Source organism: Mus musculus, chromosome 18 (assembly GCF_000001635.26).
Source record: "Mus musculus strain C57BL/6J chromosome 18, GRCm38.p6 C57BL/6J".
Lineage (NCBI taxonomy): Eukaryota > Metazoa > Chordata > Mammalia > Rodentia > Muridae > Mus > Mus musculus.
Genome location: NC_000084.6, coordinates 12,057,978 through 12,073,349, shown reverse-complemented (window position 1 = coordinate 12,073,349; position 15,372 = coordinate 12,057,978). Strand labels below are relative to the sequence as shown.

Here is a 15,372-nt window from a genome sequence, read left to right as displayed (position 1 = left end):
ATGGTCATAGATAGGTTTTAAAATGCCCCGTGCTTCAGAGGGGTTTCAGCACAGTGTGTCCCTGGCAGGCCGCACTCTGATGTAGGTGCTGTGCCTCCACATCCTTATTCTGACAGTGTTTGGTTGCTTGGACTGAGAAACTGCACCCTGAAGGCAGAACACCAGTGGAGCTGCTGTTGCATGGACTCCTGGGCCTTCATCTGTCTAGTACCCGTCACCTTCTGTGGCTTTTAGTACAGGTTGCAACTTGAATAAAATGTCAACACAACCTTAGGACCCATCGTCTTCTTTAGGAGGGGCTTAGCTGTTGTGCAAAGCTCTTTGTGATCTCTGAGTGACATCTGATGTAGTCAGTGTGGCCTGAGGGCAGGCGCGATGGGAGCCAGTCCAGTCTCATTCCTGAGATCCCGTGCTGCTATCCCACTTGTGAGGAAGCGTTGTGTATTCTAGCTGGCCTTCCTCTCGAGGGAGGTCCCAAGCCCATCCAGATTCTCCTCCTCCTCCTCACTAAACTCACCCCGTTGCTGTGCTATACCAGGAAGCCACTGATGGTCCCTCTCCACTCATCCCTTCCTGCCTTCATTATACTTTAGACACCAAGGTCACCACAGCTGTCAGAGGAGGGTAGGCTGAGTGCAAAGCCTTCTGGGCTGTGGCGGGCTCATGTTATTCTGACCTTCTCAAAATCAGGGTCAGCTATGAGGGATTCCCAGTGCCTCATTCTGCCTTGGGCCCTAACAGCTTTTCAAGTCTGGGTGCAGTACACAGCCACATGATACAGCAGGGAGGGCCATTGGAATGGGTCAGCATCACTGTTCACAGTGTACTGAGGTTGTGACTCTCAGGTTGTACATTACATTGGTGTGTGTGTGTGTGTGTGCTTGTGAGCTATATAGAGAACTTTGTACATGAAATATATACATTGGTATGAGATGTCTTATCATGCCCTATGTAAAACTCTCCTGAACGCCAGGTATGGTGGCATAGCAAGCCCTGTAATACCAGCTTCTCAGGAGGCTGAGGCGCGAGATTGACAAATTCAAAGCCACCTGGGGCAAGGCCATGAGATCCTGTCTCATGATAAAAAGTAAAACCAGGGCTGGGATAACACAGCAGCGAAGTATTTGCTTAGCATGGGTGAGACTATAGTGCTAGCTCCCATCCCTGAAAAACAAATTAAATAAGATTTCCAGGTGTAGAGGCTGTTCTGAGGGCTGCTCTTTGTGCCTTTGGCCTTCTTTCAGTTGCCATCAATGTAACAAATCAGGGGCAGGGGTAGGACTATGCATATTAAAAATGGCTAGAGAAGGGAGAGTAAGTTGGCATGTGGTCAGTGCTTTTTTGGTGCCTCCTTTTAAAAGGAAAAAATTTGTTGGACAAAGCCCAAGCAATGTCTTCCTGTGTATGAAACCCGGAAGAGAGATGCCAATGCCATGGGCCCTGTTACCCCAGGTGGACTTTGATCAGCAAGGAGACCAAAGCGAGGAGAGCTCTGAAAATACCTCTGAGGGATGTGGTAGGCATTGGTTTGCTTAGTTGGTTGATTGGTTTGGTTTGGTTTAGTTTGATTTGGTTTGGTTTTTTGAGACAGGGTTTCTCTGTATAGCCCTGGCTGTCCTGGAACTCACTCTGTAGACCAGGCTGGCCTCTAACTCAGAGATCTACCTGCCTCTTACTCCTAAGTGCTGAGGTTAACAGCATGTGCTACCACCACCTGGCTGTGTTGGGGTTTTGTAAGAGAATTTTTAAGAGGAATATTTTGTAGAAATCTCTAAATATGTATAAAAGGAAACAATATAAAATGAATGGATGGGTTTCCTAGTCAGTGGTTCTCGTCTTGCAGCTCCACCCTCTCCATCCCTCAGGACGACTCTGAAGCAAACCCTAGCACGGTAGCATTTCACCTATATTCCAGGAGTATAAAAAACCTAGCACGGTAGCATTTCACCTATATTCCAGGAGTATAAAAGGTTCTTCTTAAAACCTTTTTGTCTGACAATTAAAGACTAAGCAAGCCGTGCTGGAAAGATGCTCAGAGGTTAACAGCACTTGGATGCGTTTCCCGAGGACCCAGGTTCAATTCTCAGCAAGCTGTGGCATCTCACAAGTGTCTGCACTCTATTTCTGGGGGGTCTGATACCCTCATGCAGACATACACACAAGCAAAATACTAACGCACATAACATATAATCTAAACGCATTCAGACGTGGCAGACTACATTGATGAGGTGTCCTTATCTAATACTGAGCTCATGCTTAAATTCTGTCAGCATCCCATTTTGTCTTTCATAGGCGGTTCTGTTCTAAGATGGCATGTGTTTTCAATATCAGCCAGTTCTTCAATCTTTTTATTTATTTATTTTTTTACTTGCCTTCCCATTAAATGTTTTAAAACTACATTTATTTATTGGTTTGTGTGTGTGTGTGTGTGTGTGTGTGTGTGTATGCCTGTGATGTGTGCAGGTTAAAGGACAACTTACTGGGGTTCTTTCCTTCCACCATGACCCAGGAATTAAGCTCATTCATTAAATTAATGAGTAATTAGAAAATTAAACACATAATTAAGCTATTATCAGGCTTGGCAACAAGTACCTTTACTTCCTGGAACAGCCTGGTCATTTTTGAAGGTGCAGGCCTGTTGTTTGTGGACTGTGCCTACATTTAGGTTTATTGTATTATTTCCACATTATTAAATCCAAGCACTCAAGACAGGTGTTTGATATCACTCAATTGATTCTGTGTCCAGAGTGTAACTTATCAAGAAGCACATGTTTGATATGTTCTGTTATTGGAGATGCTGAGATCAATTATTTAGACAGAGCAGTGGTGGATCAGGACATAAAGGACTTTGCATGCTGCATTCATTCAGTAACTGACATTGCTGTCATGTGATCTCCCAGTTTGTCTCTTTCATATCTGGGGGTATGGATGGTGAAGTGAATACTTTTGGAGTAAGCCAGCTCTAGTTCTCAAGTACTCTGTGAATACCAGGCGTAGGAAGCAGCTATCTGAGCCACAGGAGGCTCCTGACTGTCAGCAGAGCATACAACTGTGAGATGTAGGTAGTGGGGCTCTCAGAGATGCTCAGGGGAGCTGGCTGCTCTTAGAGTCTCTTGGCCAGTTGCACATTCCAGAGGGTGTATTTCTACCTCCGCACACACTGAGACGTGCTGTGATGTTGAAAGCTGAAGTTGCCTGTTTTATCTGCCTGTCCACAGTGCCCTCTTCCTCTTGGCTGCTGCAGGGTGCCTTCCCTTCCAAGACTCTCAGGTAAGTCCAAGTGAACTCAATACCTTCAAAGACCCTTTTGCTCTCTGAAGCACACACAGATGTACACATACTTCTGCACCTCTTTCTTTTAGAACCAGAATGGCACAGCCTAGCAAACACATTGCAAAAGCTATCAGGCAGGCTGCCTTTTGGCTCAGCCTGCCATTTCTCCAGGCCTTGCAACAGTGGCTCCTGGTGGGGTGCGGTCCACCTTGTATAAGCGCCTCAGGAACCTTTGATCCCACACCTAAGTAACTGAAGACTCAGGCACTGATTCAAAGTTGAAATCAACTCTAATCCTACAATGTCTTCTTCTGCAGGGGGTTTCACTGGCATCCTAGGCTAGATGTAGTTTATCCTATGAAGTACTTAGAGTCCACTTCCAGCCCTAGTAATCACCTCATTGTTGTGGTAGATATTAATTGGGGATTTCTATCTCAAAGACACAAAACCTTTATATTTATAATAAGCCTTAAATGCACTAGAGCTGGGCAGGTACTGACCCTCTGTGCTATTTTGTTTAGTTTCCTATCAATAACCCAATACATGACTTGCCACATTCTGCCTGGGCTACTCCAACTCTAACTAGCCAACCCTCATGGCCCTGTTCTCACAATCCACCTACCCCATGGCATGTTCTTCTCTCTTCTCTTTGTGGTCTCTGCCTCAGACCCCAAGCCTAGGACCTGAAACCCTGCATACCTTTCATCTTTTTAGCTACAGGCTGTGGGAATCTTTATTTAACCAGTAGTTTTAAATTCAGGAGCAAAGTTATATAGTATCACTTAGTGTATGTGAGAATCTCCTTGTTCCTGAAGATCTCCGTGTGTGTGTGTGTGTGTGTGTGTGTATGGTGGGGGTGGGGGCCAGTATTGAGCATACAATACATAGCAACAGACCAAACTTCAACAATTACCCATTTTTTGTGTATGTCGTTTGTCTTTCTTACTTACCTTTTCCCCTTTCTCCCTTAGTATTAAGAGTCTACTGAGTGTCAGGCACTGAGCTAGGCACCAAAGATGTGAATCCTAGTCTGTTCCAGCAGAAATTGAGACATTTAGAGTAAAAGGGAGGAAAACAGACAAAGACAACAGATCATTATAGCACAGAGAGGCCAGGGCTCTGCCCAGGGAAGAACTGAGGCTGGGAAGAGGGCTCAGAGACCCTAAAAGGTAGGAAAAGCTGACAGTTATGGGACTTGCCTTTCGATGGGCTCTGGGCCTGTGCTTTATGGAGTTTGCCTTATTTAAAGTCTCATAACATGAACAAGGGAGAAGGCACATTAGATAAGTACTTGAGGACCAGAGTGTGGATTTCTAGTGCCCAAGTTAAAAAAAGAGAGAAAGAAAAAAGCTGGATATGGTTGGTGCAAGCCTAAAATCGCAGTGTACATAACCAGGTCTGTCTTAAGGGAGGACACAATAGCATGTCTCCACCTAGGGTTAGAGTCCATTCTTTACCGGAACAGACATACGAGTCTTTGGATGCCATTAATTTGCATTTTGAACACGTTGGAGGGTGTGTGGGATATGTGTGTGTGGCAGAGTAGGGTACTGGGGAACCCAGGAAAATATCTGGGGCCACTGGGTGGGAAATGAACTGATTCTAAGCCCCAGGAGGGCTACTCTGGAGCCTTCGGCTCTCTCTATTTACCATCTGACTCCTTATTGCTGTACAAATTTCTGCTTGTCTGTAACTTAGTCCTTCTTGGCCTTTTTAATCCTGTGTTGCAGTTTGATCCAGATGGATATTTTTGGGCTCTTATCCACATCTTTTGTGTAGGTAAGTTTTTAAAAGTCTTTTCTTAAACAATTAAGGACTGTTATTAAGCTCTGTGTAGCCATTTTTATTGACCCTAGACAATAGGACAATTAAAATATTAAGATTAAAGTAAAATGGACATTTTCCAGATTTTGTTTTTCTACTTTGAACTTTTTAGATTTCATTTGTCTTTTTGTTTTTGTTTTTCAAGTCTGGGTTTCTCTATGTAACCCTGGCTGTCTTTGTAGACCAGGCTGGCCTTGAACTTACAGAGATCCATCTGCCTCTGCCTCCCGCGTGCTGGGATAGAAGGTGGGCAAGGCGTGTGTCACAATACCTGGCATGGTCTTCATTTGTAATGCTGCTTGGTCTTTCCTAAAACTTTCCTAAATCAGTGTCTGTGAGGGGCTCAGTAGAGCAACTGCTGGCAGGACTACTCCCATAGGGGCAAGGGTTAATTTATGATCCAGAGGCATCTGGAAGAGTCCAGAGCAGAGAGAAGGAAAGCAGACTGGTCATGGCCAGGGCTGGGGGAGTGGGAGAGAGTAGTGGAGGTAGCAAGAGACAGAGCATAGCAGAAAAAGCTCAAGAGAGAGAGAGGAGGTGTGCGGTGAGGCGAGCTTGGACAAAGCTGGATTAGAAAGAGGATGAGTAGCTGGGGGGAGGGACTCCTTTGGGGGAAGAAAAGCTCATTTCACAAGTTCCTAAGGAATACTTGCTTTATCTAACCACCAGAAACCTATAGTTCTGCTTGGGCTCATTTCTGGATGTATGGGCTTTGAGACCTAACACTCAGAATGGCCTGTCTAAAAATTTTCCAGTAGCAAACAAAAATCCAAAAAGGGGAAATTGAAAAACAGTTTGATTTTAATTCAAGTCACATGTTCAATCTTTTTCGTTTGATTTTGGTTGAGATCAGAAATTGTGGGGGGTTCCGTTCTCCTCATGCAACATGAGAAGAACTAAAACTGCCCTGCTACCAGTGCCACAGGGCCATTCCTGGTCAAGTGCTTCCTCCTGGGCTCAAGGGCCTGACATTATGGGATTTGCATCCCTGGACTCCCAGGTGGAGTTTCCTTGGGTCAGAGTGTGAAACAGGAAGAGGGAGCAGGGAGCCATCTGCCCTTCTCCCTGTGGGTTTTTCTGCTTTGCTGGAAATGTAGGCAGCTCCTTAAACAGAAAGTACCAGTGACTCATGTCCCTTCATGTCTAGGTTCTTACAAAATACTTCGGAAGTCCCGGAAGCCCACTGTGCTAAGGTAAGCTCTTAACATTTGGGGAGTTGGCTTGCAAAGGAGATGAGACCCACAAGTGATACAGGTCTTCCCTCTAGCCAGAGATGCAGCTAGGAGAGTAGATGGCCTCTAGAGCCATTCTTCTTGTTACTAATTGGGCTACTTTTAGGCCTGTTATGACCTGCCTTCAGCAGTGTGTGCAGAGGCAAGGAAGTCTATCCTTTAAGCATATTCGTTTAGAAAAGCATTTAGTGAAATGCCCATATGCCCAGTTATTCAGGGTGCTGCTTGCCTACTGTAAGGGTCCATGATTCACCAAATAATGATAGCCCAGGCTCACATAGTATATAAATACAAAGAGCGTTTTCTTCTGCAGAGGTCCAGCATGCTGGGGTCTCCCATTACCAAGCTAGAGAGTCCCTAAGTCAGCTAGCAGGCCTGATTGAAAGCTCTTTATGGAATTCTGAGGTAGGTGACCTCTATGTTAATCTGTTGGGTCCATCTCTACAGACATTCCATTATCGGAGTATGGGGACTGGAAACTGCTGCTGACCCATTGTCCTTGCCTCAGGCCAATGGAAGGGCAGCTTCTGAGGCCTGGCCCTAGAATTGCCAGTTTTTGGAAACAGAGATTTAGGCCTAGTCTCCTTAACTGCCAATTTGAAGCCTGTCATGAAATCAGCCCAGCCATCTCACCACATCTAGTGCAGAAGGGCAGCTTCTGCATTATTGTTTTTACAGCCCCTAAAACTTGCCTCGGTTTATATCTGGAAGTCTCTCTAGTTTCCAGTCTGTCGTAAATAGCCAATGAAACAGCCTTAGTGAATACAAATAAAGAGTTGGGTTGTTTGTTTGTTTGTTTGTTTGTTTTTTAAAAAAAGGAATGAAAAGAATTTTTGCAAAAAAAAAAAAAAGAAAGAAAAGAATTGTTGCCTCTACCCAGTTGGAGCCCGAGACTGGCCAGCTGGCCTCTGGGTGGTGCCTGGAGGTGTGGGAAGGAAGGCCTAGGGGATGACCTCCAAGTGGTAGACCCTGTCCCTGTGACCCCCAAGTGGTAGACCCTGTCCCTGTGACCCCAGGTGAAGACGCTGTTCCTGTGACCCCTAAGTGGTAGGCCCTGTCCCTGTGACCCCAGGTGAAGACCCTGTCCCTGTGACCCCTAAGTGGTAGGCCCTGTCCCTGTGACCCCAGATGAAGACCCTGTCCCTGTGACCCCCAGGTGGAGGCCCTGTCCCTGTGACCCCCAGGTGAAGGCCCTGTCCCTGTGACTTTCACTCCACAGGTTTCCTTTTGTTTTTTGAATGTTTCTGCAGCCAGAAGCCACAGAGCCAGGTGTGTTTGGAAAGACCTGTAATTAATTCCTCTTTGGCAGGAAGATTGAGAGTTCAAGGCTTCATAAGAAAACCCATACCCCAGAAAAAAAAAATGAAGGCACACAAAGTGTACAGTGCTCACTTAAATTTGAGGTTGGGTGAATAGCATGTGATTCTTACAGCTTAAGTATCTACCATGTGGCATTGAACATACACTAAGATAAATGTTTTTAGGTGAGTTTTGAATTAATTTGAGTATTCTGGTTTTCTACAAAGAAATCCTATTGTGTGCATGTGGCGTGCATATGTGAGGTGTGCCCATGCCATGGTTAGTGTGGAGGCAAGAAGATAGCTTCTAGGAATCAATCAGCTCTCTCCTCTTCTGTCAGTTCTCTCTCTCTGTCTGTGGAGAGCAGACTGAGGGCCCAGAGCTGTACTTCCAACTGAGCCATCTTGCTGGCCTGGATTTTCATCTGCTAAGAATGCCAGACCTGGAAGCCAGTGAGTCCTATGGTCCATGATAGTTAATAGAGTTGATAGCTGGCCCTCCTCTGAGAGTAGCCAATACATACACAGGGAGCAGTTGACCCAGGCAACGTGGGTATTTGTACTGAACTAGCAACCGTCTGCTCAAAATGAATGGGTCCATTGATGCTAAACCCCAATAAAGGTTTAGAATTTGTATTTCTTCATCTTTGATCTGCATGTTCACTGCAGTTCATAGCTATAATATACTCATAGAGGACCTGGTGTAGACCCACAAAGGCCCAGTGCTTGCTGCTTCAGTCTCTGTGAGAGCATATGCACTGTGCTTAGTTGACTCAGGATTCTGTGTTCTCCTGGTGTCCTCTATTCTGACTCTTACAATCTTCCTGATTCTCTCAACTCTGAGGGGAGGGATTTCATGGAAACCTCAAGTTTAGATTCTCTCTCCAAATAACGTCTGGCAGTAGGTCTCTGTCCCCATCTGCCTCAAAGGAAGCCCCTCTGATGATGGCTGCACAGGGCACTGATCCAGGAGTATAGTATAGTATCATTGGAATCCCTCTCTTTTGTTTTTTTGATCAGTGTTTGACTTTACCCTAGGTCTCTGGGCGTCTAGTCTCTAGTTCTCGTTACCCAAGCAGTGTTGGGCATAGGTTCCATCTCATGGAGTTGGCCTAAAGTCAAATCAGACTTGGGCTGGCTACACCCACAAGCCTGTGCCACCATTGCTCCAGAGGGTTTCGCTGGCAGCACAGATTGTAGGTCAAAGGCTTTGTGGCTTGGTTGCTGTCCACATCTCTCTTTTGGAACCTGAAGAGACTAGAATGTACGAGTGAAGACTTCATGTTCAATTAGTTGTATGGGATTTAAAATGTTATTTCAGGTTAAATCACAAAAATTGAACTAAAATATAAAGTACTCCTCTTTTTATAATGTATGAAATCAATAACTAAGAGGTAGAATTTATTAGTAGAGGATAATGATCATTTATGGACTTAAAACTTCCTTCCATTATTTCATGAGTTTTCTCTTTCTCATTTCTCAGTGACATTGACCAGCAGTACTTAAACTATATATTCAGGTAAGACATTAGTTACAGTGTTCAAGAATAATGTGTATCCTGCTTCTGCCTCCAGATAAATTATTGTTTTCCAGCAGTAGTTTGACTATAGAATTTTAAGCAAATTGACTGCTAAGAGGAGCAAGTTTAAATTTTGTGTGTTGATCATAATCTGAAGAATCCAAAAGGTTGTCTTACCCTTAACTCTGGCAAGAGTCTGTTTGGCCTTGAGCTTCAGAGGGCCTGATGCTTCCCCAGGAAGGTGAGGGATATTTTTTCTAGTGCCCAAACCTTTGCTTCTGGACTGAATCATGAATCCCTTATTCAAGTAGCCCTGAGCTTGGCTCTTGTTAACACCTGTCTTATCTGACCATCCTCCTCACCTCCCCCATCTTCACACAACACACACACACACACACCACACCACAGTATATACACACAGACACCCACACCTACACACACACTCCCTTCAGGGTACAGAGCAGAGAGCCACAGTCCAGATTTCTTTGATATTAAGCTTCACACACTCTCAGGAGTCTACATTTTAATCTAGACCTAAGGTTGTTTTCATGGTGTATTTGTTAAGGTGATTAGTCATGTTGAGGCTTAATTTATAAAATTTTAAGTATGGCATACTTATGGCTCCAGTGTGTGCCCAGCAGAGTATGGGGTTGCCCTACATGGGATAGCTCAGGATGTTTTTGGGCTTCAGCAGCCTCAGGCTGTGCACTCCACACTTGACTGAGAAAGTGCTGCTGAGGACCCAAGTGTGCCTGCACACAGACTTTCAGTGAGAGCACCAGGTTAGATATGCACTGTAGCGTTTGGCTGTGGCAGTTTCTGATGGACTTACCTGACTTACAACATTCAGCATTCACTGTAGCTCCATTTTCAGAGAAAACTGCTGTTGGACAACTCAACCCAGCAGATATTATAACACCCTGTAGTATCTTGATCTTTAATTAGTCATGTGGTGTTCATATGTGCACACACATGAGAATACTGGCAGTGGGCAAACAAGTCACGTCTGGAGCCAGAGTTACAGGTGTATGTGAGTGCGCTGACATGGGTGCTAGGAACTCAACACACTAACCACTTGATCATCTCTCCAGTCCCCAAACACTGTTTAATGTAAAGTTCACCCTAAGCACAGCCGTTTGATGCCGTTGTACTCAGACAAAAAAGTCCCAATCATTAGTTGTGCTGTGCTTAGACCTACTGGCTGGTGCTGTGTGTGTGTGTGTGTGTGTGTGTGTGTGTGTGTGTGTGTGTGTCTGGTGTCTCCCTTTGTTGTTTGCCTTATTGTGTGAAGCATGCTCTCTCACTGAACCCAGAGCTTGCCATTTCAGCTAGGTTGCTGGCCAGTGAGCCCCTGGGGTCTGCCTGTTTCTACCTTCCAGCTAATGGCTGGGATTTAAGATACTTTCCCCCAAAATGCTGATGGTTCTTGTTGTTTAAAAATGTTTCCCAGTACTACTGTTCAGTGGTAAAGTATCCAGCATGCACTGGGCATTGGGTTTTTCCCCAGATGTTGGGTCATAGTAGGCAGTTCTGTCCAGAAGACATGCCATGCAAACAAAGGTACAGCAACATAGAGAAGTGAGCCTCTGTCAAGCACAGCTCTTTACTCTACCCTCTCCCTCCTTTGCTGGGAGATGTCCGTTGCCTATGACACTTGTAGTCTGGACTTCCGGCTGACGTGGCAGACTCCCATGAAGCACCGACTCTGCCCAGATGTTTTCATCAGTAAAATGGTGAAGAGCTGAATCAGAGTGAGGACCACTTTCAGCTGGCCACGGCTGCTTAATGCTGGGAAATCAACATCTAGGACCCAGCACTCTGCTTGGATAAATGGATAGTTCTGTCTTGGCCTGCCTGGAGCACTGTCTGCCAGGGCAGAGATTCCTTTGCTCTCTCAGTGTTTAGCAAAATACATAGGTGGAAGGTTCTCTATCTTTGAAAGATAGCCTTCTTCACCAAGAATGCATTTGCTCCTGACTCTGACTCCTTGGTGTTCTCACTACAGATAATCCTAGAGGTGCTTAACTGAATCAGAACCCATTTTGAGCTCCTGTTGTGTGCCTTATACCTGTATGCTTGGGACCCAGAGATAAATAAAATATGGTTCTTCCCTGTGAGAAGGTACAGGGTAAAAACAAGGAGGGAACTAGTGATGAACATTCTTGCAGTGCAGATAAATGAATGAGGCTGTGGCATTGTTCAGGGAACGGTTGGCTAGAGGGCCTCAAATAACTGAAACTTCTAAGTACAGATGTGCCGTCTAGCTGCAGTTTGGAGAATTTAGGCAGTAAATGAGTGCGTCCTTGTATTGTGAATCCTTCTAATCTGAGTTCCCCTGTGTATAAAATACTGAGTTATTACTGTAATGTTCCCAACACATTCTCTACTTGTTCTTCAGGTGAAATTATGCATAAGCCTGCCAGTGAGAAATGGGCGGGCATTCTCTGGGGTGGCTCAGTGGGGCAGGCAGCATGCAGGCTAGAGTTCGGAGACCACAGCTCCCTGGATCTTCCCACTGTATTTCCTGTGAGCAGATGCTTCCTGTCCCACTTACTGTTTCATTCTGATACTAGAACACTGCTCAATGTCTCAGGCCTATGTTCAACTGCTAAAGAGATTGAGGCAGGGTGATCCCAAGTTCAAGGTCTGTCCTGAGCTGCATGGTGAGTTCAAGGGTAGCCTGGGCAACTTAGTAAGACTTTATCTCTAAAAGTCAAGAATAAAAGTAGGGCTCAGCAGTAGAGCACTTGCCTACCATGCATGTATGGCATGTTAGGTTCAATTCCCACCTCAGTACCATACACAGAGGCACACACCACACACACACCACACACCACACATATACAAACACATACACTCACACACCACACATATACACACACATACACTCACACACCACACATATACACTCACACACCACACATATACACATGCATACAATCACATATCACACACACACACATACCATACACAGAGACACAGATCACACACACACCACATATATACACCTCACATACCATACACATCACACACATACACTCACACATCACACACCATGCATATACACACCCACACATCATACACTACATATACACACATATCACACACAACACATACACACACACCATACACAGGGACACAGAGACACAGATCACACACACACATACACACACAAACATTTTATATATATATTATATATAAAATATATATTACATACCACACACATACACACATTTGGCACTCAATAAATGTCTCATCAAGAAGTAGGTTTTAAAAAGGTCTGCTATCCATAATAAAAATATTAGCATAATTTTATATTGGTATATCTTCCTCTTTATACTATATGTAATTTATAATTTTGGGGGTTTCAAGTTATATTTTTTGTCAGACATATTCTTACCACAAATACATTCAGAGGTGACTCAGTCTGTTAGAACCCGTATTGAGCCTCAGCTGCATGCCTGACTGCTTGTGACCACCACAGCACAAGTATCGGGTACGGCTGGCTTTGGGAAGTTGCAAGAAAGGATTGGAAAATCAACCCTGGATTGTTTTTAATCTAACAGAGTGATCCTGATAGTATTTGAGGTACCATGGCAGGGCATAGAAGACACTTTGGCATAGAAAAGGGGGTATCCATATCCTGCCATTGGAGCAATAACTTTTATGCTCCTGGAGTTATAAGCAAAAGAGGTTCTACAAGTTAAAATAGTGAAGGGCATACTCTTAAAGAATATGAAGAAATGCACAGAGCCCATGCAGAGGACTAGGCCTTGCCAGTTCTACAGCCTCATGTAGTGTTTGCATGTACATGTACATGTGTGTGTATTTATGGCCATGTGTAAATCCTGTTTTATAAACCTACAGGTTCTTGAATAATTGTACCCTTTCCCTCTCTCAGAAGGCTTCTCTCTTCCTACCTCTGCTGTTCTAAGAAATCCTAGTTTTAAAAACTCAAAAACACAAGGCAGGGCTTAAAATATAGTTCATTAGCATGATTAGCATCATGAAGCCCTAGGTTCAACTTGACTCTGGAAAATCAGAGATGCCATCCTTAGAGATTGTGATATTAGCCAAGATGCTGGATTCTTCTGTCCTAAAGCCTGGTTAGAACTCGAGCAGGCCTTCCTATACCTGTAAACGCAACTCCTAAACTTAGCATGTTTTATGCCTACCCTATAATTACATCAGTTGCTGGATGTCTGAGTTCTGCTAGAAGCTGCAGAAGGTGGGGATCCAGCCCTTTGAATCTGGGCTCAGGGAGCAGTGGGAGTGTAAGGAAATGGAGGAGTTCCAGAGGGAAGGAAGTAGTGCCAAGATGGAGTATGGCCACATCAGAGAAGCCCTCCTTCACATTCCTCACCACCTGCCGTCTAGTGAGCATTGGCTCAGGTAATCTTTGGCTATGCAGTGGGAAGATGGATAAATTTGTGAGTGAGTCAGTTGGAAATTTAACTACTTTTTACATAGCTCATCTCATGACAAAAATATCCTCAGCTCACATCCAACAGCTAGCTTTTAGCTTGCAATCTACTTGAAATTTGGAACTTGCTTTATTTAGCTTTCAAATAATCATTATAAGTTAAATGAACATTATAATAGGGCCAGCCAGGGCCAAGGAAAGTAATAACTGAAGGAGAGACATGAAACCCTTGTCCCAAGCATGTACCCTTGTCTTAGTTAGGACTTATTGCTGTTAGCAGACGCCATGACCATGGCAACTGTCACTTAATTGGGTCTGGTTTACAGTTTCCAAGGGTAGGAAGCATGGCAGCACCCGGGCAGACATAGTGCTGGAGGAGCTGAGAGTTCTACATCTTGATCCAAAAGCAGCCAGGAAGACACTGTCTACAGCAGGCAGCCAGCCAGAAGGAGGCTAGAATTCCATACTGGGCAGACCCTAACCCTAGGAGACATCAAAGCCTACCCATAGAGTGACACACCCACTTATACAAGGCCACACCTACTCCAACAAGGCTACAAGCATTTAACCACATGAGACTATGGGTGCCAAACCTGTTCAAACCACCACAGCCCTCTTGCCAAGTCATAAGCCATTCCCAAAGATTCTCAGTCAGGATCTGGGTTCAAGCAGAAAGACCAGTGAGGGTAGTCAGCTTTCTTTCAGGTAACTCAACCTGGTGAAACTAGATTTTTTAAAATGCAGTTTTAGGTGTTGGGTGTGTGCTGAAGAAAGCTTTCTTACCTGTTCTGCTGTGTTTTCTGCTTGTTTTGTTTTTCAGCATGGTACTCCTGGCATTTGCATCTCATCCGACAGGTAAGTTACTCTAGTGTTATTCGTAATCTTTGTTCAAAACCAGGAGCCTGAACTTGGTTAGATCTCCGAAGACGTTCTCTAAGAGACTAGAGGATGTGAATGGTCTACTGATTTGAAATTACATTTAACCCAATTTGTTAAGGGACCTATGGCTCAGTGATAGAACACTTGCCTAGCCCTAGCATTCTGCAGAATAGGAAGATGAAAAAAAAAAAAAAACTTCAGTGTGGATTTATTCCCTGTCAATGTATTCTTTTTTGTTTGTTTCTTTTTTCGAAACAGGGTTTCTCTGTGTAGACCTGGCTGTCCTGGAACTCACTCTGTAGACCAGGCTGGCCTTGAACTCAGAAATCCACCTGCCTCTGCCTCCTAAGTGCTAGGATTAAAGGCGTGTGCCACCACTGACTGACTCAATGTATTCTTTTTAAAAAATTTTATGCCGGGCGTGGTGGCATTATATTTTGAGCTTTGAACTTTTTAATTAACCTACAGAATACTAGGCTGTCTAATGACACTTTCCCACATCTCTGTCATTGTAGTTTACCTCAGTCCTACCCTCCTTGTCCCCTCTGTGCTGCCTCCTCTGTCTCCTCATCCCCTACAGTCTGTCTCCCTCACACTATCATGTCACATTCATCACTTTATATATTTTGAGGCTGTGGGAGTTTGAATATGCTTGGCCCTGTTGGAGTGGGTGTGGCCTTGTAGGAGTAGGTGTGTCACTGGACATGGCCTTTAAGACCCTCCTTCTAGCTGCCTGGAAGTCAGTCTTCTTCTAACTGTCTTCAGATGAAGAGGTAGACCTCTTAGCTACATGGAAGCTGCCACGTTCCTGCCTTGATGCTAATGGACTGAACCTCTGAACCTGTAAGCCAGCCTCAATTAAATGTTGTCCTTAGAAGAGTTGCCTTGGTCATGGTGTCTGTCCACAGTAGTGAAACCCTAACT

At 44.6% G+C, this 15,372-nt stretch overlaps 1 protein-coding gene across 32 annotated transcripts in view; it reads left to right on the top strand.

The window, feature by feature from the left end:
- Positions 1-15,372, top strand: part of Tmem241 (transmembrane protein 241) — a 141,452-nt gene that overhangs the window by 48,221 nt on the left and 77,859 nt on the right. For 30 of the 32 annotated variants that reach the window (XR_003952529.1, XR_003952530.1, XR_003952533.1 and 27 more), the window contains 5 exons: positions 3,219-3,270; positions 5,004-5,052; positions 6,245-6,290; positions 9,111-9,146; positions 14,390-14,424. Coding sequence is in view for 22 of the 32 variants with exons in the window: in XM_011246967.3 (XP_011245269.1) it covers positions 3,219-3,270; positions 5,004-5,052; positions 6,245-6,290; positions 9,111-9,146; positions 14,390-14,424 (218 nt within the window). In the remaining 10 variants the exon portion in view is untranslated. Of the gene's footprint in view, positions 1-3,218; positions 3,271-5,003; positions 5,053-6,244; positions 6,291-6,642; positions 6,735-9,110; positions 9,147-14,389; positions 14,425-15,372 lie in introns of all 32 variants that reach the window. The other 2 variants (XR_003952531.1, NR_110356.1) reach the window with 1 other exon arrangement.